Genomic DNA, 22,641 nt, shown 5'->3' on the forward strand with positions numbered 1-22,641 from the left:
GCAAAAGCAGACTAGAGGAAAAATGGGTCATACCCATTGACTGGCTGTTTTATACAGACACATGAGGTACAAGGAACTTGATATATATTTTTTGAAAAATAAGGGTAGACTTCAGTAGAATATTACATCCTTCGCTTAAGCAAGTGGAGTGTGTGAGTGTCTGCTAAACAACACACCGTTTTGGGTGTTTTTTCATCTTCATGGAAAATAATTTGGCATGTTATCAAGTGTGTTAAGAATACCTCTCCTCTTTGATCCGTTTAGAGTCTTACCAATGTGTTGTTCATTTTGTATTTTGTTATTCTTGGCACTTCATACAAAAAACAAAATTGGAAATACACTAACATGTCAACAGTAATTAGTCCTGGGGGGCAGGAGGAAGATTAGTTGATCTTTGCTGTGTTTCCAAGGGCATACAGTTGGATAGATATTCTGTCTCTGGGATGGAAATGATTTCTTCTCAGTGTGCTGAAGGAAACAGCAGGTCTGTGTCTCCCAGCATGCTTTGGAAGGTGCTTGCCCTGCCCTGCGTTTCTCAGGACAGGGTAAGGTCAGCGAGTCATCCCGCAGCACGACAGCACAGACTCCTGCCTTTGACAAAGGGCATGCTGTTTTCCTGTGAGGTCGAAGAAGTTGTAGATTTCTAGCTGTGTGAATTCTCCAGACAGAATAAAACCAAGCCAGTTCAAATTTCTTTCAAAATAATTCCTGTACATCTACGATATGTGAACATCATTTCTTAATTTGAACTCACAGTCTAGGTTTGCCATCAGTTTTGAAACCAGGTATTCATAGACGGACATTAAGTCAGACTTGTTGCCTTGAGAGTGGGCTGGTTCCTTTACCTTCATGGCCCTTTTACTAAACATTGTTCTGCCCCTTCCCTTCTGCTGTAGTGCTGGACACCAACGATCGATTCCTGAGGAAGATCACAATTGGACAGGCTCCAACAGAGAAAGGGCACACACGGACGGTAACTACTTGTTCCGTTTTAAATCCATTAGCTCAGATGAACCAAATCCTTGCTCCTTCTGTCCTCCTCCCTCGGCTCCCACCCGGCCGATCTGCCAGGTGTTGTTCTGCCTTCTCCCTTTTAAAATGGAAGTGCGTGGGCGTGTGGTATCGCGCACTCCTGACAGCTTTTGCAATAAATCCCATGTGTCACCTGTGTGCTTTTCCCTCGGCAATTTTTCCTGGAGGTGGAGAGCCCCAAGTGAATACCTTTGCACACAATTGAAATGCTTCTTTTCTGTGGCCTTTCTGTAGTATGACTCTTCAGTGTAAGAGCTTCCGTGGTGTTGCCCCGTATGTATGGGAACCTTCACTGCAGGATTACAAGCTGCTTTCACTGAGGTTGTTGGCCTGCTAGAATCTTTATTTTTAAAATTGGACTACTCAAGGTCTTGGAATAGTTAATCACAAATTATTTTCACTAAGTTCATTGTGTACTACTGTTATTTTATCCATTTCACTTTTGCACTACACTGTTCTTGTGTAACGAAGCCTGCCCTGCTGTGTCTTTCTCCTTCCAACAGACCCAGTTTGATATCTCTGTGGCCAGTGAAATCATGGCTGTCCTGGCTCTGACCAGTTCCCTGGAAGACATGAGAGAGAGACTGAGCAAAATGGTGGTGGCCTCCAGCAAGAAAGGGGAGCCCATCAGCACTGAAGATCTGGTGCGTGCCCGGCACTGTGGGCCTGTGACACACCCGTGTCTGTTGTCCTAGGGTCTCTCAGCGGTTCCTGATCACAAAACTTATGCTGCAGTTTAATAAATGTAATATGATTTCGTTGCTGGCAGGGTAGTTCTGAAATTTATAAAATGTACTTCATAGTGAGTGATAGGTAGTGTGCTCCACTAATAGACCACTGGTTTCTGGTGGTTTAAACAACGTCTTCAACCTGTGGATATCCCTGAAAGTGGGGACCTGACGTCAGTTTGCAGAGGACACCAGGAGTCTCGGTGAGGCCCTCAGTAGCTGAGCTTGAAGTCACACCCTGGCCTGTCCCCAGGACTGGCCTCCCTGCCAGAGGCCTCTAGTCACGAGGTGTGTTGGCCACCACCTTATCCACGCTGATAACCGCATTGGGAATAACTCATCATCTAGTTATTTCATGGTCCCACTAGGCTAGTTCTCTACTTCTGATTTATTTCTGAACTGTCCACGATAACATGAGGTTTGAAATGAGATAACCTTATAGATTAGTTTTCTTATTATTTTATTTATTTATTTAAAGATTTTACTTTTATTTTCAGAGAGAAGAGGAGAGGGGGAGAAACATCATTTGCTTGCCTCTCTCACACCCCCAACACCCCCAACTGGGGACCTGTTTGGCAACCCAGGCATGTGCCCTGACTGGGAATCAAACCAGCGACCTTTCAATTCACAGGCCGGCACTCAATCCACTGAGCCACACCAGCAGGGCTAGATTAATTTTTAATGGTCTGATTGTGTTGGTACACACCATAATGGTTGACCTGTGATTAAGTGAGCAGTATATCAGGTGAATTCAAAAAAGGGGGAAACATTAATATCCTGTTTGGACAGTTAATACGTGTAAAAATGAATTATTTTACATTTTCACACCCAAAGCAGAAACTTATTGAAATTGAATATAACTGGCTCTAGACCAGTGTGGCTCGGTTGGCTGGGTGTCAGCCCTCAAAGCAGAGGGTTGCCAGTTTGATTCCTGTCAAGGGCATGTGCCTGGGTTGCGGGTTGGGTCCCCAGTCAGGGCGCATGCAAGAGGCAACCAATCCATGTTTCTTTCTCACGTCAATGTTTCTCTCCCTTTCTCCCTCCCTTCCCCTTTCACTAAAAATAAATAAAAATCTTCACAGAAAATCTAATATAACTGGGATCCATAGTTTTATTGTACTTTGTTACCAGTTTGTTCAGCTCTGGTTGCAGGGCTTTGAAAGGGGACCTGTATATAAGAGTTTGTATTGAATTCCTGGGTAAATTTTTAGTTTCTGCTTTGGGAAACAGGTACTGAATTTGGTTTTGTGGCCATTTCTGCACAGACACCAAATTTACAAATAATTTAGCACTCAAAGAACTAGCATTTTTGCACTATAAACCAGTCTAAAATGGATTGCCCTCTTCCATGCATGTTCTCAAGAGTTACTTTTTTTTTTTTTTTTTCAAAAATTATGTGTGAATGTTGTTTTTATTCTAGCTGTTCTTTCTACTTAAAATAACTGGTAACTTCAGAGTATATCCAGAAAAAATAAATAAATGAATAAATGCATGGTCTAGTTCAGATGAAAGTACTAATTGGTTCGAGATGGCTAAAAAAGGAAGATCTGAGGGTGTTGAAGTTTTGTTTCAAAAGGCTGGTTTTTTGCTGGTAGGAACCCACACTTCATGCCTTTGTCTTACAGGGGGTGAGTGGTGCGCTGACCGTGCTCATGAAAGATGCAATCAAGCCCAACCTCATGCAGACATTAGAGGTGAGCCGAGTGGTTACTATCTTTCTGGGTCAGTTTTCTGTGTTCACACTCTTTTGGGGGGAGTCAAGACCTTTTCTAGTTGCTCATCTCTCTCTTCTCATTCTTTCTCACAGTTGCAATTAGGACATTACTGTCGTAAAAGAGGCAGCTTCATATTTAACCCTTTCGGATATCTTTCTGTTCTTTGTGTTTGAATTCCAACTGACAATGATCCCATTTTGAAGCAGGGTTGGCAGGCTCGCTCACGCTGCCTTGATTCCCACAGGGCACTCCAGTGTTTGTTCACGCTGGGCCGTTCGCTAATATCGCGCATGGGAATTCCTCCATCATTGCAGACCGGATTGCGCTCAAGCTTGTTGGCCCCGAAGGATTTGTAGGTGAGTGCTTTTGCACAGTCACTGAATAGATGGTATGTTTTTTAACATCAAAGGAGTGGGGGTGGCATTTTTACAGTTGCTTTTCTTCTCACTTACAGTGACTGAAGCAGGATTCGGAGCCGACATCGGAATGGAAAAGTTTTTTAACATCAAATGCCGGTACTCTGGTCTCCGCCCTCACGTGGTGGTGCTCGTTGCCACTGTCAGGGCTCTCAAAATGCACGGAGGCGGCCCCGCGGTGAGCAGCAGGAATAGGAAGAGTCTTATCATCAGGAATGTTCTGGAGGCTAAAGGGAAGCTGGATGACGTGTGCCCGTTTCTTCATTAAGTTGCTGTTACTCTCAGGATTAATGGGGTGCCTTCGGGCAGGGATGTTCAGGAAGCCCTTGTGCTAGCTGCCTTTTCACGCATAGGCACTCCCAGCTCTCGGCATTTTAAGAGGGCTGAAATTAGCTTCATGGCTTGCCTTGCTGAGGAAAACATCTGATAATATCTAAATCCCTCCAAGGACATGTGCTTACTATACCCACAACAAACTCCTATGTTCAGACTGTTCTTTTAAAATCTCAGTCCCATTTTCCCTCTGAACAGTGACACTGGCAGCCAGCCAACCAAACCGTTGAGTTGAGACAGGTCAGTCCCTTCTGGACAGGTGTGTGCTGGGCGGGACCACTGACACCCTGGAGTAGGGGGGAGGGACAGTGGTGGAGAAGCTCAACACTGCCTGTGGGTACAGTTCAGACTGGTTATTTTCAGCTCCAACCTGAACTTTGTGTTTTCCTGAATCCCTATTGGTTAGAAATTTCACTTGTTATACTGTTATCTTTGCACCTTTTCTTCAGTGCCTGCGTGTGAAGACGTGGTGCCAACCAGCATTCTGAAATTACTTGAAGAAGTGTTCAGTTCCTACCCTGTAACTTGAGAAATCAGACCTCACTCAACTACAGAACAAAATCACTCTTTCTTAGTGTAGTGATCAGTATAGCAGTTCCCAAGTATTTTGGTCTCAGACCTCCTTTATGCTCTTAAAAATTACTGAGGGCCAGAAAGAACTTTTATTTAGGTGGGTTATATCTTTTGACATTTATTATGTTAGGAATTAAAACTGAATTGCATATTAACATAAATCACTTTTTTAAATGAAAAGTTACTATATTTTTTAAAGGTTTTATTTATCTATTTTTAGAGAGAGAAGGAAGGGAGATAGAGAGACAGACAGAGAGAGAGAGAGAGAGAAACATCAATGTGCGGTTGCTGGGGGTTATGGCCTGCAACCCAGGCATGTACCCTGGCTGGAAATCGAACCTGCGACACTTTGGTTTGCACCCCGCGCTCAATCCACTGAGCTACACCAGCCAGAGCGAAAAGTTACCATATTTTTCAAAACAAAATTTAGGCATTGTACATTTTTCAGATCTCTTCAGGATCTGGCCTAACTGCAGACTGCTGGGTTCTCATCTGCATTTGATCCCTTGTAGTAGGTGATGTCACATAATCTTTGGAGAAGTCCATTGTATACTCAATGAGAGAGTAAGAAGGAAAAAGGTTGTGATATGTGAGAATTACTATGGAAACGGTCTTGACCTTGTGGGTCCCAGGAAAGGATTTGGTCCCCAGGCCTCTCTGTGAGAACCAGTGCCATAACACACCCCCAGCACACCTCTCCAGTCTTACTATTGTCCTGAGGTACCAAAAGCACTCCTAACCTGGGCACGTACTCCCCACAACAGCACAGGAGGACTCCCTTTTCCTTCCCAATCACGATCACCATTTCTCTCTTGCGCCCCCTCACTCACTCTCACAACTGTGCACCTCCTTTTCCCCTGACCTCGTCATCTAAAAAGTAATGCCAGGCACTGAACCTGGGCAGCACCGAGAGGAGGTTATGCACACACATCTCTCTGCCAAGGAGTCAGACCTGCCGCTCACATTACCTTGTGGAGCTACATGTAAGGCCCAGAACGAGGTGGCTCACGTCACCTCATGGCCCCTTTTGGAGTGGAACACCATAGTCTCTCTGAGGAATGGGAGCAGACCAAGCTGAAAAACTGAAGGCTTCTTAATCACTGTCCATTGCCCACAGTAGGGTTTCTGGCATCAGCACCTTTACCCCCATGCTCATGCCTGTGAGTGCTGCAGGGCCAAGCCACCAGGACCCTCTGTAAGAGTGAACCTCACTGCTGAAGTATTTTTATCTTAAATACACTGTGATCGAGGAAGGGAATCCTGGTGGTGGTTCCCTGCTCTTTGTGGTGCTCATGCATCACAGTTCGGCTGGGCCGAGGTGTGGGTTGGCTCTGCAGACCACCATGATCCTGTTGCAGAGCTTGCCACAGACTCCATTGGTGGACACGTCAAGGTGGCCTTTGCAGAGCTGACACAGATGCCTTTTTCCCTATGCTCACCTTTACCTCCACCCCCCACTGCTGTGCACATCACTCACCGAGGTCATTGCCCCTGGCCCATGCCTTCATAGGTCTGTCCTTTCTCACCACAAAGGTCCCCACTCTCCCCAAAGCAGTCATTTTCATTCTGTGCTATAGGGTTATTCATACGCCCTAAATCCTTACGGCAGGAAACGACCTTTACTGCTGTATATCCCCCAAGCATGCCACTTGCAGCCTTTAAACCATGGCAGATGCCATTTTAAGCTGGTATCTATTTGTAAATAGAAAATGTCTGACTTTGCTTCCTTTCCTTCCAGGTAACTGCTGGACTGCCTCTTCCCAAGGCTTACATAGAGGAGGTAACTTCAGTCATTTCTAATTACTCGACCTAGAAAGTACCACACTCTGAATCAGCATATCTCAGCCCAGCTCATTTGGGGACGAGTGCGGGTATCCCTGTGACCCAGGGTTGCTTTGGGAACGGGATGCTGAAAGGCCTGCAGTGTGCTGAACATGGAAATTAAACGAAATAGGGAAGAAGTGCCTCATAAGACAGAATTGCCCCACATAGGGTATCAGTAAAACCATTGCCCTAGAGCGGTGGTGGTTTCTCAACTGGGAGCTGTTTTGCCTCCCAGGGGACATTTAACAATGACATTTTTGACCATTATAACTCATGGAGAATGCTACTGAAATTTAGTGGGTAAGACCGGGATGCTGCTGAACACCCTGCAGTGCACAGGATAACCCCCCACTGCCACTACAAGCAGTTATTTGGCCCAAATGTTAGTAGTGCTGAGATTAAGAAACCCTTCTCTAGACTAATGGAAGTTTCCTTGTCTTCCCTATGTTAGCTGGTTGATTCCCAAATGCCATTCAAATCAAAAGCAAATATAGGGACCTTTTAAAAAATTTTTTTAAAGTTATTTAGAGAGAGAAGAAGGGAGGCAAAGAGACATCAATTTGTTCCATTTACGCATTTGTTGGTTGATTCCTGTGCGTGCCCTGAATGGGGATTGAACCCGCATCTTTGGTGTATTGGGACCTTTTTTTGAAATGTCTTTTCCTCTGTAGGTTTAAATTCAGATTGAAGGGCCAAGATATAGTCAGCATCCTTATTATTTTTCTAAGCAAAGTTTTTATAAGCTGACTTGGTTTTTGGTATCAGGCAGGACCTCAAAGAATTCTGAGCTTGAACCTTTTCATATTTATATTATCTACCATCAAAGAAACATCTCTAGAGTCAGTTTGGGGTGGTTATGAGAGTGGCTTTCAAATGAGATCATAAGGTCAGCTGCTGTCACTAATTCAATTTTCCTGCCTTTTTTCGGAATCTCCTAAATTGCCAAGCAACACAGAGTCACTGTTTAGACCCCAAATGAAGTATTTCAAAGCAGCTAGAAGAGAATCGTCCGTGCCTTGAGGCTGCCCATCCTCTGAGTTACGATCTGCCTTTTATGGTCGTTTGTCTGATTCATGCGTAGGAGAGGAGTTCAGTTCTGGCCCTGTTGCCACCCCGCCGCCTTCCCTGCGTCTGATTAGAATGACGGCCTCTAACCGGCCCAGCTGGCAGCCTCATTTAAGAAATTCTAACTTATTTAAAACTGTTCTCAATTAGTCTTACCTATTAATTGGTTTTCATGTGACTAGAGGCAAAGAATTAGCAGTACTTTTTAGAATATCAGCTAAATCCTAATCTCAGTTTTCAATTATCAAAGGAAAAACATATATTGTGTTTATAAGGATCTCAGATGTTTTCTACCTTTAACTTACCTAATTTTTTCTGCTGTTTCATGGAATCCACAAACCAAGAGCTACGACTACTCGATTTCACTCATGATCCAGTGTATATAGTTTTATATACAACTATATTTTTATATTTTAAATATTTAATGTATTTTAAGCTTATATTAGTTACACACCCTTTGTTTAAAATTTTATCCTTAATAGCACATGATTTGAGTCTTTTTAACAGTTTGGTGCCTATTTCTCAACATTTAAGAAAACCTTATGAATATATACATGTATTTTTGTATTTGTCCAAAAATGGAATTAAGTTCTCCTTAGCTTTGCTACTGAATACATCTTTGACAGGTTCCATGTAATACAGATTCTTTGCCTTTTCATAACATCTGCAGGATACATATTTACTGAACGTGTATATCACAGATCCTCTATGGAAGCATGTCTGTGTTGTTTTCAGTTTTTCAGTGCTGCAAGCAATGTTGCATTAAACATATTTAAAAGTCTGTTTCCTTAATTTCTTCCTTTAAAGTACATACTACTTGGTTCGTACAGATGGCATCCACCCTGTTTTCTCTTGTCCCCAGTAAAGGTTCATGGTCAAATTCATTAAAACCTTTGAAGCATCACTGATTACTTCATGGTTTCCAACAGTACCTATATAGCAGCTGTGTAATGAATGCCAGGCACTGAGCTAGCCTCTGTCTTCTGATGGAAGGGTCTGTGCACCGCTGAGTTAGCTTGTACCATGGTATCGTATGAGTACATAAATCTATAAACACAGGAATTATACCTATAATGTATTTAAGGCCATCTGATTCCCTTTAAACAGCAAGTATGCTGTGAAGATCTGGTGTGATGACAGCAAAGACGCCAGCTCTCATGTGCTCAGGACACAGGCAGAGTCCACTCCAATGTCTTACATGGTGGGGGGCTGGCACGGGATCGTAGGGTCCACAGCACACTCACTGGTGCGGGGGCACAGGCGATCTGCTCCCTCTCATCTCAGCTCGTCCTGGCAGTGAGGGCTCTGACTTGAGGAGACAGGTCCCTTTTTAAGAATAACCTGGAACTGTTTTCAGCTGTGCTTTTTCCAACCTCACAGAGGGACCAACACTGGCACTATTGTTTTTACAGAACCTGGAGCTGGTTGAAAAAGGCTTCAGTAACTTGAAGAAACAAATTGAAAATGCCAGAATGTTTGGAGTTCCAGTAGTGGTGGCCGTGAATGCATTCAAGTAAGTGCCAAGTGTCAGAGTCCGGGGGGACTGTGGAAATGGTCAGAAAACATATCCTGCAGCTTTTAGCTTTATTTGGATTCAGTTACTCCTGTTGGTTGTAAGTCTGTGCTTGGGGGCCATTCGGGGAGCCTGCAACATGGCGTTCACTACAGACGGCACAGGGGACTCGTCACTTCACCCGCTGAGGGTCCACCGTGAGGTTTGGCTCCTGTGGGTCCCCTTCCTCTCCAGGTGAAGTGGGTCACACACAGACCTGAAGTTAAGTGTTCCTTTTGGTCTGCAGAGGCCTTTTGAGCTGACAGGGTCAGAGCCCTACAAAGTTTCCTTATTTCCCTGGGCCTGGTGGGGTGTTGTCTTGACAAAGAGTCCAATGTATTGAGCTGGAACTGTTCCTGCAGGAGAGAACTTGCGTGGGTTGTTTACATACTGTAATGCTGATTTTGGTCTTGTTATAATGGCCTAACCACAGAAGAATGGGAAGCAAAATTGTTTAAAAAACAAGTATTTATTGATTCCCATGATGTGCTGAGTGCTTTGCATGTATCCACCATCTAAGCCTCGTGACATTCCAAGTGAAATAAGTGTTGTGATTCTTCCCATTTTACCCACATGGAAGTCCAGGCCAAAAGTCACCTTGCTAGTAAATTGTGGAGCTGGGACTCAAACCCAAACAACGTTACTTGATTAGTGTCCATGTGTCAGCAGGTAATTCACATGGGTTTTAATGGCAAAAAAGAGAGACTCTGTCCTCTCCAGGCATTGTCTGTGCTTTAACATGAAGTTCTGCCTTTACAGGACAGATACAGAGACCGAGCTGGACCTCATCAGCCACCTTTCCAAAGAACATGGGGCTTTTGATGCTGTGAAATGTACTCACTGGGCAGAAGGGGGCAAGGGCGCCCTAGCCCTGGCGCAGGCTGTCCAGAGAGCAGCTCAGGCACCCAGCAGCTTCCGGCTCCTCTATGACCTCAAGGTGGGTTGTTCGCTGTATGCAAAAGAACGATGAAAGCACAGTGAGGTTTCTGCACGGCACCTCTATTGAGAGCCCGTATTTAACAGCTGCAGCCCCGTGGATCGGATTCCCATGAGGGTGAGTTATGTGACCACAGCCTGGGCCCTCAACTCCAGACGACTTTCTTACCAACATGTGTTGCTGCCTACTTGCAGAGTCGGGGCCCAGGCAAGAACACCCCGGGAGGTTGACTCACATCCTAACTCTTGGAGAAGCTCACAGTATAGTTCCTTTGCTGGCAGGCGAAAGGGTCATTTATTGAACCAAGGGTGTAATTCACTACAGCTTTAACCCAAGGCACCACTCATCTCAGGGCAAATCGGCAAGGGTCTACATCATGTTCAGATAAGCTTTCCAGCTGCTTCCCAGTAAGGGGGGGAGTAGTGTGCTCCTGAGCTCACTTCTTGGTACAGGGCTGCCTCTAGTTCAGAGAAGCCCTCAGGTGCAAAACCACGCACCCCGGTGGGTTTTAGCACCTTTTCCATCTCTGAGTAACTACATGATGCCTGGCCCTAGCAGAAGCTCTGCTTATTCTGCATACAATAAAGTGTAAAGTTCAGAGAAAGGTGGTTTCGATTTCAGGGTCGTGTTTTGTTTTCATTTCTCTGTGTATTTCAGGATGTGATTGGGCATGAAGTAGTGTGCCCACAGCTGGGGACTTCTTTAGGAACATGGGTGGATGTGGTAGCTAATGCTGCTTGTATTCTCTAGGCTGGTTCTTGGCTTGGTTTTTAAAAGGTAATCATAGACTTTCAAAAATAACCATAGAGAGGTAGAAGGAAGAAACTCTATTACTCTTGACTTTTAACATGCTTTGGTTTCCCTTTGCCCTTCGCAGATACTACACTCTGATCGTTAGTTAATGCTTCCCCATTGACGTGGACGTTTTCCCTTGGAGCTTTGGTTTTACAGACTGGTTCGAAAATTTGTTTGCCAGTGATCTTCTAGGAAAGGCCATGAACACAAATTTGCACACAGATGCAAAGCGATTATAGGCGCCCTCTCTAAGTCCCTACCCATGGTGCTTACTGTTAGGAACCCCAGGCCTTGCAGGTGAGCAAGAGACCTGGTCGGAGTGGGGTGATGGTGACTTCTCTACAAACCATTTCTGCTTGGAGCTGTGCTCTGCTCTGACAGACACAGGGCTGCCGCTTTTTGTCTTATTCAGCATCTTTTGGTCTTAAATCACCCTTCAACAAAGTACTTTTGCTTCAGAAGTTCAGAATGTGCCTTAGCATTTACAGAGCCCAATTATAAGGTGCATGCGAAAGTAATCTCTGGTGCATCTTTATAAGCCATAACTGAATAGTCACTTTATTCATATCCTTGATGCAAAGCCCTTTCCTAAATTATCACTGTTTAGTTCAAAAGGGAATTTTATTCTTATAGTAATTATTCCTTTCAAAAAACAAAACTCACCCAATGTATTCCCTCAGTCTTAGTTGCTAGGGAGTATAGAGTCAGATATATTGTTTATTTTTAGGAATTTGCTCATCCAAATTAGCTGTGAGCAGCTCCTTCCCCTTTCCTTCAGGCAGCTTTTCCCTGTGCCATTTGCTGTGAACCCTGGGCTCCGCAGCACCGGGAAGCCAGGCCCCCGGAGGACGTACCCCGTGCGGCGGAGCCCTCCCTGGTGGACCTCTGGCCTCTGTCCACTGCACTGTTTGCTTCAGGTGCCACGGGGGCCATGTCCCTTCACACCACTCCCACTACACATTGATCATAGAAGTCACCAGATTGGTTTTATTCCTAATTAACAGCAATTAGCAATCAATATGTTGTGTTAAGGATAGCATCTGCCTTTTATGTACAAACCGGGAGTTGTGTGGATGATTATTGCTTGTCCTATTTCATAACAGTATCCCAGGTCTGCTTCGATAGGAGACTGCTCTCCAGTCATAGAACATTACTTTTTACTTAGGTAGGAATAACTATTTTTTGGTAATCAGCAGTAATGTTTGTGATGTATCTAGTGAGATCTTAAATACACACATAGTGACTTTACCTCTGTGGGACATTTTCCAGTTATAAAATCTGGGGCTTGGTATTAAAAGGAAATGTTTCTAAACCAATAATCTTCAAGCCATTTGCATATCTGTATATGTATATAAAAGCATGGTCTGGGCCTTTTGGAGACTCTGACCTGGAATGCGACCAAGTCCTAGTCAAAGTCTCACACTCTCTTGCCTGCCTTTTAGCTTCCAGTTGAGGATAAAATCAGGATCATCGCACAGAAGATCTACGGGGCAGACGACATTGAGTTGCTCCCGGGAGCTCAGCACAAGGCGGAGGTCTACACAAAGCAGGTAGATGTCCACTGGCTTTGTTCTTTCAGCTGTTGGTAAAGCAGGCCTTGGGGTCAGGAGTCCCAGTGTTCTCCCAGCCCAGCCAAGCACCCTCTGCTTTACTTCCCCTGGGCAGCAGCCTTTTCTCCTCTGAATTAGTGAGTTTGGAGTAGATGGTCCACTCCCAAGTTCTTTATCTCCGTGGGTGGTGTATCAGTGTGCGAAAAAGCCATGGGGAAATACGGAATGTCTCACTGAAATATTGACAGTCTGTCTTGGGTTGTATTGTCATGTCTGCTCCAAACCATCACTTTTAATTGGTTATATAGATGAAAATAAAACATTTACTTTTGGAATCGGTATAAGTATTCACTTATTAAACAGATTCTTTTTCTTTTTTTAATCTACAGTAACTAAGTCAGAGGGCATGGGGGTGGGAGGGGCTGTAAGGGGAGTGTGGATGTTCCAAACAAGTTGAAGATTGTACACCATCGTAATGCCCAGATGTTCTGTGTTGCAGTGTCAGCTTCTCATTTGTCCGCTTCTATTCCTTCTCTACCCAGGGCTTTGGGAATCTGCCCATCTGCATGGCCAAAACACACCTGTCCTTGTCTCACAATCCAGAGCAAAAAGGCGTGCCCACCGGCTTCATCCTGCCCATCCGTGATATCCGAGCCAGTGTTGGGGCAGGTTTTCTGTATCCCCTGGTGGGAACGGTGAGTGAGTGCTGCAAGCAGAGAGGGGTGCTTCTCGTGCTTAACTGAATGTGATGGCATCAAGCAGATGTCAAATGAGCAGAGTTCATTGCTGAGGAGAAAGCTGGAGTTGGGCCTGTTAGGACCAACCTTCTTGCGTGGACCATCTTGGTGTCAGTTCAAGGATGGTGCCATGATTGCTTGTACTGAAAAACAGTTCTTGCAGTGCAGCCTTGATTGAACCGAGGATGGGCCTAATCTATAGGCCATGACAGTGCTTGTGTAGAATCACAACTGACATTTACTGGGAATGTTTCACAGGTTAAGCTGGTCCTCCCAACAGGCCTGTGAGATAGGGACAGAGGCTCTGAGCCTCCTGGATCTTCTTGCTGAGCCTAGAGCTTATGCCTGAAATTCAGGCAATTCAGTTTTTGAGTAAAGAATTTCCCCCTTAAAATGTGAATGAACCCTATAGGTGTGAAAGGTGAGGTTACCCATTTACACTTCAAGATGAATTATCAAATGCCTTCTAATCTTGTGGATTTTATGCAGATTAAAGGAGGGAAATTGCAAAGAGGGAGGTAGAGGGAATGCTTAAGGACATAACTGCAGGTTGAGCCTGCTGTGTCCCAGGGTTAGCGCTGATCCTGTGCCCAGGTTTCCCCCTTCGTCCACTCGTATCCTTTATCTGCAGATTGTACTTACCTGCAGACAAGATTGGAATACTGAGCTAACTTAATTTGCAATGAAAAAGAAACCAGCAGATCTCCTTTTGGAGCTATATTATTCTTTTAACGTAGTAAGAACTTGGTAGGAGGTGGCATTGTGGAGTTGGAAGTCTGTAACATTAAAGCCAAATCCTGTTTTCACCTCTGCTGGTGTTGGCCTTGGGCTCGTTCTTAAAAATGTGACCCATTTCCTCTCAGCTCTCAGTGTGGGGCCGCATCATCACTTACCCAGGGTGGTCAGACAAGTGCCTGCAGACCAGTGCTCCCTCAGCCTCTTCAGAGAGCAGGAGGTTTAGCTTTGTTACGATGCCCATCATTCCTTGGGGTTTGTAGAAATTCCCGTTTAATGGGAACAATAAAGCATTTACCAGCCCCTTGAATGTTGCAGAAACATCTTCTGGAGAAATTGTTAGCAGCTGCCAGCTGAAAGAGCAGTAGCTTCAGTCTGAATTGTCACTTGTGACAGCGTGTGCAGAGGGGTGCCTCGACCTGTGAAAGCCACACTGAAAGTGGTCAGGCCCGTAGTTGGGAGAGAAACACACCCTGCCCAGCTCAAGACTCTGTCCTCTAGAACAAACTCCTTCACTAGAAGCCAGCTCGAACCAAGACATTTTTGCACATAACCTAAATGGTTTAACAGTCACTGTTGTTTTTTTAACCCTCACCTGATGAGGATATGTTTATTTTTTAAATATTTTATTTATTTATTTTTAGAGAGGGGAAGGGAAGGAGAAAGAGAGGGAGAGAAACATCAATGTGTGGTTGCCTCTCACACGCCCCCTACTAGGAGCCTGGCCTGCAACCCAGGCATGTGCACTGACCGGTAATCAAACCAGCTACCTTTTGGTTTGCAGGCCAGTGATCAATCCACTGAGCCACACCAGCCAAGGCAGGATATGTTTATTGATTTTTAGAGAGAGGACGGGAGAGAGGGTGTAGGGGCAAGGGTGGACATCAGTGTCAGAAAACATCAATCAGCTGCCTCCTGTACGCACCTCAACTGGGGATTGAGCCCGCAACCTAGGTATGTGCCCTGACCTGGGATTGAATGCACAACCTTTTGGTGTATGGGACGATGCTCCAGCCAGCTTAGCCACCTGGCCAGGAAAAACGGTGACTATTCTTTTTTTCACGTAAGAGAGAGGGGAAGGAGCGGGGCAGACATCAATGTGTGATAGAAACAGCGATCAGTTGCCTCTTGCTCGCCCCCAACCGTGTGCCTGGCCTGCAACCCAGGCATGCACCCCAACCGGCTGTCAAACCAGTGACCTTTTGGTTCGCAGGATGACGCCCAGCCCACGGAGCCACACCAGTCAAGGCAGCAGCCACTATTCTTAACACCTCCTAATTGCAACTGCAGACTGAACAAGACTCAGGATATGAGTGTTTTATGTATTAATTCAAGGTGTGAGGGCTTTTTTCCAGAGTGTTATTTCTTATGTGTATGTACACATAATCTTTATATTATTTAAAAATTTTCTAATTATCAACGTGACTAATGTTTTGGGGGGAATCCTCTTTGGCTAAGAACATAAATATTGAGAATCCTAATGACTGCTTTGAGGACCGTCGTTAGCATCTTTTGCCAGCCTGCTCGTGCATGCATGTCCGCATCACTGGACACGTGTCCTTGTCTTTGTAATGTCACCTTCAGGCTTTTTGCTTGCTCTGAGGACTCATCCTCTCCTTCCATTCCTTTCCCCACACCCAGCAGTGGCTTATTTCCTACAGAATTTGAGAACAGAGGCCGGCGTCAGGTCCGAGATAGTGTGTTCTGGGGAGTATAGACTGGCACTCGCCGGTCAGAAGATGTTTCATGTTACAAAAAGCAACTCATCCTTTTCTATGACACTTTCATAGTTAAGTTGTAGAAGTTCAGCTTACACTTTTTCCTGTCTGGATCTGATTTGGAACTTGTATGTATTCATTATATAGGACATTGTTACAGATAAAATGTACTGAATTTTCACTCATAAACCTTAGGAATTCGCATCTAAGTAGATATTTGTCAAAGCCAACTCTTTAGAAAGAAGCAAGGGCAGATACAAGCCATAAGCACTACAGGTTCAGTTTTAGGAGCCCAGTTTGGACCAGTAAGAATAGTGATTGTGAAACCATCTACATTGCGTAGGACGTGTCTTGGCCCAAGTTGAAGGACTAATTTCTGGTGTTGTGTTGCTGAAGCAAAAATGATGTGAGTATCTCTGCCAAGCTAATTAAAATGATATTAAGCAGCAGACAAGCCCCGTGCCCCCATTCGCTCTTGTGAAATGAGGGCTGCGGAAGTGAGCAACTGTCTCCTTAGCCTCCTCGGCACCTGCTCCTTTTTGTTGCAAATGTCAGTGCGGAAGGTGGCAGTGAAGCTTGGCATTTGATTTGCTGACGGACATGAGGGTTTCTCTTTGAGGTCATTACAGGAGCAGTGACTTTGTTTTTAATGTATCAGCAAGAGGAGTGCCATTTGAACAATTATAAAATAATACTCTGTCTGTGTTTCTACCGGAGGGAGACGTGGGGGAAAAGGTCACTTTATTCTTAATGCTGTTTCCCATCTCCCAGATGAGCACAATGCCTGGACTCCCTACCCGGCCCTGTTTCTACGACATTGACTTGGACCCTAAAACCGAACAGGTGAATGGCCTCTTCTAAACAGGTGAGTTGTTTCTGGTGAGAGTTTTGCCTTTTTCTTTATGAAGCATATTTATGAATTATTGGACTCCAGCTAAAGTGACACCGTTTCAGGCAGTGATGAAAGTTGGCAGCAACCAATGAATGAAGCGTTTATATTTCAACACATTCTTGGAGGAAGGGCACACGGCTCATCACAGGTTGGCAGTGAGGGGAGAGTGCCGCCGCCTCGTGAACTGAGGAAGGACCACAGCGGGAGTTAGGCCTCCCCGCTGGAGCCCAGGAGGCTCTGGGTTCCGCCTGATGGCACACGGGAGGACGGGAGCAGCTGAGGCCGGTGTACTCCGAATAGACCATCCGCAGGTGGGAGCTCAGTGAACATCCTAGAAAGTAGGGAAGAGGAGGAAACAGCCAGAACAGAAGTTCTTGGGTCTTACATGAAAGGCCCCAAATGCTTGTCACAATGGATGAGCCATTTCTAGACATACCCAGTTGAAATTTCAAAAACATCAATGATGAAAATCCTAAAAATCCTTCTCCAGAGAATTGCTTGTCTAAGAAGCAACAAGAATTAGACTGAATCAACCTGTCTTATCAGCAACAAGAGGCTTTTTAGACAATGAAGGAATACCCTCCAAGTTCACAGGGAAGGACGACTCACCGCCTATATTTACAGGCTGAACCTATCCAGGTGCTTTCAGACACATATGGGTTCCCCACCCTACATCTCTTCCTAGGAAGCGGGGGGAGTGGTATACTCCAGCCAAACGGGGAATAAACCAAGAAGAAGGAAGACGTGGCTGCATGATTTCACTTGCATGTGGAATCTAATGAAGAAAATAAACTAACAAAATAGAAACAGACTCATAGGTAGAGAACAGACTGACAGCTGGCTGTCAGAGGGGAGGGTGTTTTGGGGCTGGGTGAAAATGTTGAAGGATTAAGCAAAAACAAAGAAAAACAACTCAGACACAGACGACAGTGTGGTGGTTTCCAGAGGGAAGGAGGGTCAGGGAGCAGACGAAGGGATGGGGAGGACACACGGTGGGGGAAGGAGACTGGACATGGGTGATGGACACACAGCGTGGTACACGGGTGATGCGTTGTAGAATGGTACACCCAGAATCTGTAACACACAATTTTATTGACCAATGTAAACCCCCATAAATTCAATTTAAAAAATAATGAAAACTGGGACACAAAACAAGTCTCAATAAATTTAAGAAGACTGAAATCATATCAAACATATTTTCTGACCACAATGCTATGAAACTAGAAGTCAATCACAAGAACACTGGAAAACACACCAAGAAATGGAAGCTAAATAACATGTTACTTTAAAAAATTGAAAAAAGAAGCCATGGTTCCCAGGAACCCGGACCCTGATCTAGACAGTGATGGAGGGGCGCCCTGACAGCTGCGGGTGACCTAGGGTCACAAGTCCAGGTGGAACAGGAGGAGGGAGGACTGAGAAAAACTAGAAAGAGCTAGAAAAGACAAGGGTATCAAAGGGTAACAGTGCCACACAAAAGCTCTCACGTTGTTGAAGAAAGTATAAAGGTCCAGGTGGCCGCAAACTGTAGTCATCGTCTAAGCAGCTGCAAGGATGGCTACTCCCAGAAGCAACTCTGCTTACATAGGAGAGAGACCGTGTGCTTGGTGCGGGGGGGCGGGACACGGTTCCTTAAAGAGGGCAGGTGTGATGCTGGAAAGATCGTCCTGGCCCATGCCTGGCCTGGCCTGGAACAGTAGTCACACTGCCATAATGTCAATGCCGTGCATTGTTTCCAAGTCTGTGGGGCAGCCCTGGGAGGGTTGTGGGGAAGGATGTAAATGTTAACAGCTTTGGCAACGCGAGAGGTTGACAGCGTGACGTGGAAGGGAAGAGGAAACATTTCAGCCAGTAGAGAAAACATTCCTGTTTCTTTTTCCTTTCAGGTTGTCCATCTTCAAGAACCTGATGTGAAAGTTAGGCTAGTATGTATTCAGCCTGCTGTCAGCGGTGTCAGGAAGTCAGGAGAAATCAGCCTCTGCCCCGAAGATCTTCTGAAAGTAGTGGGAATTTCTCCGGAAGCCTCTCCTTTGGTCTTCATACCTATCATGTCTAAATTAACATAAATCATGCACATACCTATTTACTGAAATCTGACAGAGTAAAAGAAAGTAATTTTGCCATCTTGGTGTTTAAATATAAACTATAGCGTTAACAGGCTGCTGCAGTATCTCTGCCATCCTGTGTGAGCCCATTTGCCCAGCACATCCCTGGGACCAAGGAAGCAAGTCGCACTGTATGCTCTGTGGTGCTGTTTTGTTCAAGCGGGGAAACGGTGCACGCTTTGGAAGGCACACCAGGAGAAGCAGGGGATGCAGGGTGTACATTTTTACCATAGCCTTTCTAGTCTTTTTTTTTTTTTAACCCTGGTAAAATATTGCTCAGACAGTGACATTTTCCTGAACTTCTTGGAATTTCCGTTTCCATCACAGCTTTATTTTACAGTCTTCAAGGAAGGCTGGGTGTAGAGCACTAACGTTAGGTTAGTTAGCCCTTTTTGCTCTATTGGTTCAGCAAATATTTATTGAACTTTTCCATGTGCCTGGGCCCTGCTGTTCCCCACAGAATATTTTTTTGCTCCAATAATCTTCCTTCTTGCTTTTTTGTCGTCTGTCTCTTCTCCCATTCCCCCACCCCCTTGTCTTCCTGCATTGGATCCTTCCAGTAGATGTTGCATCTTCACTGGTGCTGGCAGAGCCGTATTTCTCCTGGGGTCCTTGGTTGTCCTACTTTCAGTCCCCTCGGTTCACATCAGTGTTGTAACATGATGTATTACAATACAAATAAACACTGGTGGGGGCATGCGGCAGCAGGGCCCTGAGTGCAGAGCCCCAGCTCTCCCGCGCGTTGTCTATACTGCCTGGCCCAGCGCACTCAGGTGGTGTCAGTTCCTGCTCCGAAGCATCATTCAGGCCCTGTCTGCACAGGGCTCTCTGTTTCTGATTTCCTTTTTTTTTCCAATGTCCTATAAAACCTCATTTGGGATGGGACTTGCTGGGAATTCAGTTTGTAAACTGTCTGTTGTCAGACATGATGACTTAAAGATCATCTTAGCCCTGGTTGGCGTGGCAGGGTGGGTTGAGTGCCAGCCTGCAAACCAAAGGGTTGCTGGTTCGATCCCCAGTTGGAGCACATGCCTGGGTTGCAGGCCAGGTCCCCAGCAGGAGGTATGGAAGAGGCAACTGCACACTGATGTTTCCTCCCTCCCTTCCCCTCTCTCTAAAACAAACAAACAAACTTTTTTTAAAGAAAGTTCATCTTAAAGTTTTTAAGCTTCCTCGTATCACCAAAAGCCATGTGATTTTAAATCCGTAATGTTGATAGGAATGATAAACATAATTTGTGAGAGAGGAGATTTATAAGCCAAAGATTATAAAAGCTCTAATGCAATAAATAATGCAAATGTTTTTACTAGGTATTGCGTGGAATGAATGGACCATTACCAATGCAAGAAACTCCTAAGTAGCAGTACAGTATGTCTTCAGTAAAAATTCAAATGTTACAACTTGCTTTTTTCTTAAAGGTTTTAATTTATTTTTGGAGAGAGGGTAGGGGAAAGAGAAAGGGAGAGAAATGTCAATGTGAGAGAGAAACATTGATTGGTTTCCTATCACACATGCCCCAACTGGGAACTGAACCTGCAACCCAGGCATGTGCCCTGACCAGGAATTGAACCAGTGACCTTTTGCTTTGGGAACAATGCTTAAATAAACCACTCTAGTCAGGGCACAACTTGTTTTTTTCACTGGGCAATATATCTTAGAGATCTTACAGTACCAGCAGTTTGAGATTCATCTTGTTTCTTATGGCTGTGTAGTATTTAAACAGTCCTATCAACGGACACTTCCCTTTGGGGGGTTTTGCTATTCTAAAGGATGTAGCAGTGAATAGTCCCATACCATATGTATCTTTGCTACTTGTGTCAAAGCCTCTCTAGGATAAATTCCTAGAGATTGAATTGCTCAAAGAATAACTTCTAGCTTTAAAGTGAGAGCTGACCTTTGGTTTCAAATGTATGGAGATAAATTATACTGGAACAAATCTCTAAATTAGGTTATATCTCCATTTTACAAAAAGGTAAACTTCAGAATTTCACTGCTGCTACCTGCCAGGTGAACTGACGGTCATCTGCCCCCAAAGGCTTTGCTCTTTGCCGTCATTCTGCCTCTCAGAGCTCTTCCTGGAAGACAGCCCCCGCCAGCCTGTGCGGAAATGGACGTGACCCATGGAAAGCTGTGCCCATTTCACGTCCCTTCTGAAGGACAGGATAATAAAAGTGGAAGAAGCAGAGGGACGGAATAAAGAGGCTAGGAAGGCTGCCAAGCAATTATTGGTGGCACAGGTTTGTGGAACTGGTTCTTTAATCCATGATAAAGAAGAGGTGTGATAAAAAGCATAAAGAATGAAAAATAACTGCTGGCTAATTGAAGACCTGCATTTAAAACCTACAGGAGAATTAGTGCTTGGGGTACACATTAGTGTGTGTTGCCGGAGAAGGTCTAGTGCCTTGACCTGGGGGCTAAGGGTCCTTGCAGATCACTGGCCTCCCTGTGCCCATTCTTACCCTTCTCTGGATTGCTAATGCCTTCCCTCCCCACGTTTGGAATATTGCTGACAAACAGATGGCACTTCCTCTGATCCGCACCTCAGGAGCTGTTGCTGTGCACTGAAGATGTGTATACACTCACTTTTAAGAGACAGCACTCGTGCTGTTCTCTTAAGTGAAGTAAAACAAGAGCAGAATTACTGTTTGTCCTGGCTGGTGTGGCCCTGGTGGTGCCTAGGAGCAGATCCAACTGCCAGAGAACTGGAGCCACAGGTTCATTGAATGGTGTACCAAGGGAGAAGGGGTGGAGACTTTTTCGCAGAAGATCTCTAAAATGTGCGAATTGTCACCAGAGAGTTGTAAACTATTTTGGGTAGCTATACATCCAGGCTGTAGGTGGACAGGAACAGGATGGGAGAAATGGTATGATCAGTAGAGATCAGATAAATGTGTAAGCTCCTTTATTGGCACACTGTACCTAGTGATGTTAACAAGATAAGCTGTAGGTAGGATAACTTCTCATCAGATTGCAGAGATATTTATAGCCTGTTTCTCCTTATATAATGAAAAGCTACCAGGGGAATAACAGACAACGATAAGGGTAATAGCTCCCTAACTGTCACTGATGTGAGTTCAGAGATGACAGATTTCTTTCCTGCGTGAGGTACAGGATACATTTTTTAAAACTAAAATATGGCATCAGATTCTAGTCATCTAAAGAAAAACCAGGGTGTGGTATTTTATTTATAGTACCATATCCGTCAGTGTGTGTGTGTGTGTGTCGGCGGGGGCGGGGGGGTAGAGGTGAGGGATGAGTTATTTGTAATAAACCTGAAGGAAATCTGCCCTTCAAATATAAAATTCACCTCTTCCCTCAAGTCATCCTTCAGTTCCCTTTCATTAATCTTTCTTTTTTAAAAAAGCAAGTGGAGTGAGATCTACAAGTCATCAAGGTGACCTTTATTGTTTTAACCTGTCCCTCATTTCATTTCCAGCTGTTTTCTAGTAAGAGAGCTGGGCTACCCTGTCTCACCTTATTTTTCCCTGCAATTGTTGCAGACTCCCAGATCTGGTAGATTTGAGAGAACTTGCTTCTCAATGGGTAAGAGCATCTCAATTGCTTATGGGTGGTGTGGATTCCTTTAGGTTTGTTTAAAGTTCAAAACTGGAAATAAGCAGGGTTAGCAACCCATCTGGGATATAAAAGACATTTCCACAGACTGGTGTTACCTGAATGAACGAAGAAATTAAATTCTTGATTACAACTAAGCTAGATGCGTGCAGGTTTTCTTGTTTTATAGTTCTTGACTCTTATCTGTGAATTCAAGATCTTGACAACGTGGATTCAACTTTGCTGTTGTGTCCTAATAGTTCTTCCCTTAAAAATCTCAGTTAAAACTATAGTATAGAATCTTACGAAGGGAAAATATATCACCGGAAAAAACATCCAAAACTGGTAGCTGAGATTTACACTCCCAAAGATCATGATCCTA

General features: G+C 44.7%; 1 protein-coding gene across 2 annotated transcripts in view; it reads left to right on the forward strand.

Annotated features, from left to right (window-relative positions):
• MTHFD1 (methylenetetrahydrofolate dehydrogenase, cyclohydrolase and formyltetrahydrofolate synthetase 1) overlaps nt 1-22,417 on the forward strand; it is a 58,763-nt gene extending 36,346 nt beyond the window's left edge. For both annotated transcript variants that reach the window (XM_045821999.1, XM_045821998.1), the window contains 12 exons: nt 897-973; nt 1,536-1,676; nt 3,386-3,454; nt 3,720-3,831; nt 3,930-4,069; nt 6,536-6,577; nt 9,099-9,199; nt 9,998-10,175; nt 12,413-12,520; nt 13,063-13,215; nt 16,482-16,575; nt 18,489-22,417. In XM_045821999.1, coding sequence (XP_045677955.1) covers nt 897-973; nt 1,536-1,676; nt 3,386-3,454; nt 3,720-3,831; nt 3,930-4,069; nt 6,536-6,577; nt 9,099-9,199; nt 9,998-10,175; nt 12,413-12,520; nt 13,063-13,215; nt 16,482-16,571 — 1,211 coding nt within the window. In that variant the 3' untranslated portion in view covers nt 16,572-16,575; nt 18,489-22,417. The remainder of the gene's footprint in view (nt 1-896; nt 974-1,535; nt 1,677-3,385; nt 3,455-3,719; nt 3,832-3,929; nt 4,070-6,535; nt 6,578-9,098; nt 9,200-9,997; nt 10,176-12,412; nt 12,521-13,062; nt 13,216-16,481; nt 16,576-18,488) is intronic.
• Nucleotides 22,418-22,641: the final 224 nt, after the last annotated feature.

Source organism: Phyllostomus hastatus, unplaced genomic scaffold (genome assembly GCF_019186645.2).
Source record: "Phyllostomus hastatus isolate PE091 unplaced genomic scaffold, TTU_PhHast_1.1 phas_scaffold_501, whole genome shotgun sequence".
In the NCBI taxonomy this organism is placed as follows: Eukaryota; Metazoa; Chordata; class Mammalia; order Chiroptera; family Phyllostomidae; genus Phyllostomus; species Phyllostomus hastatus.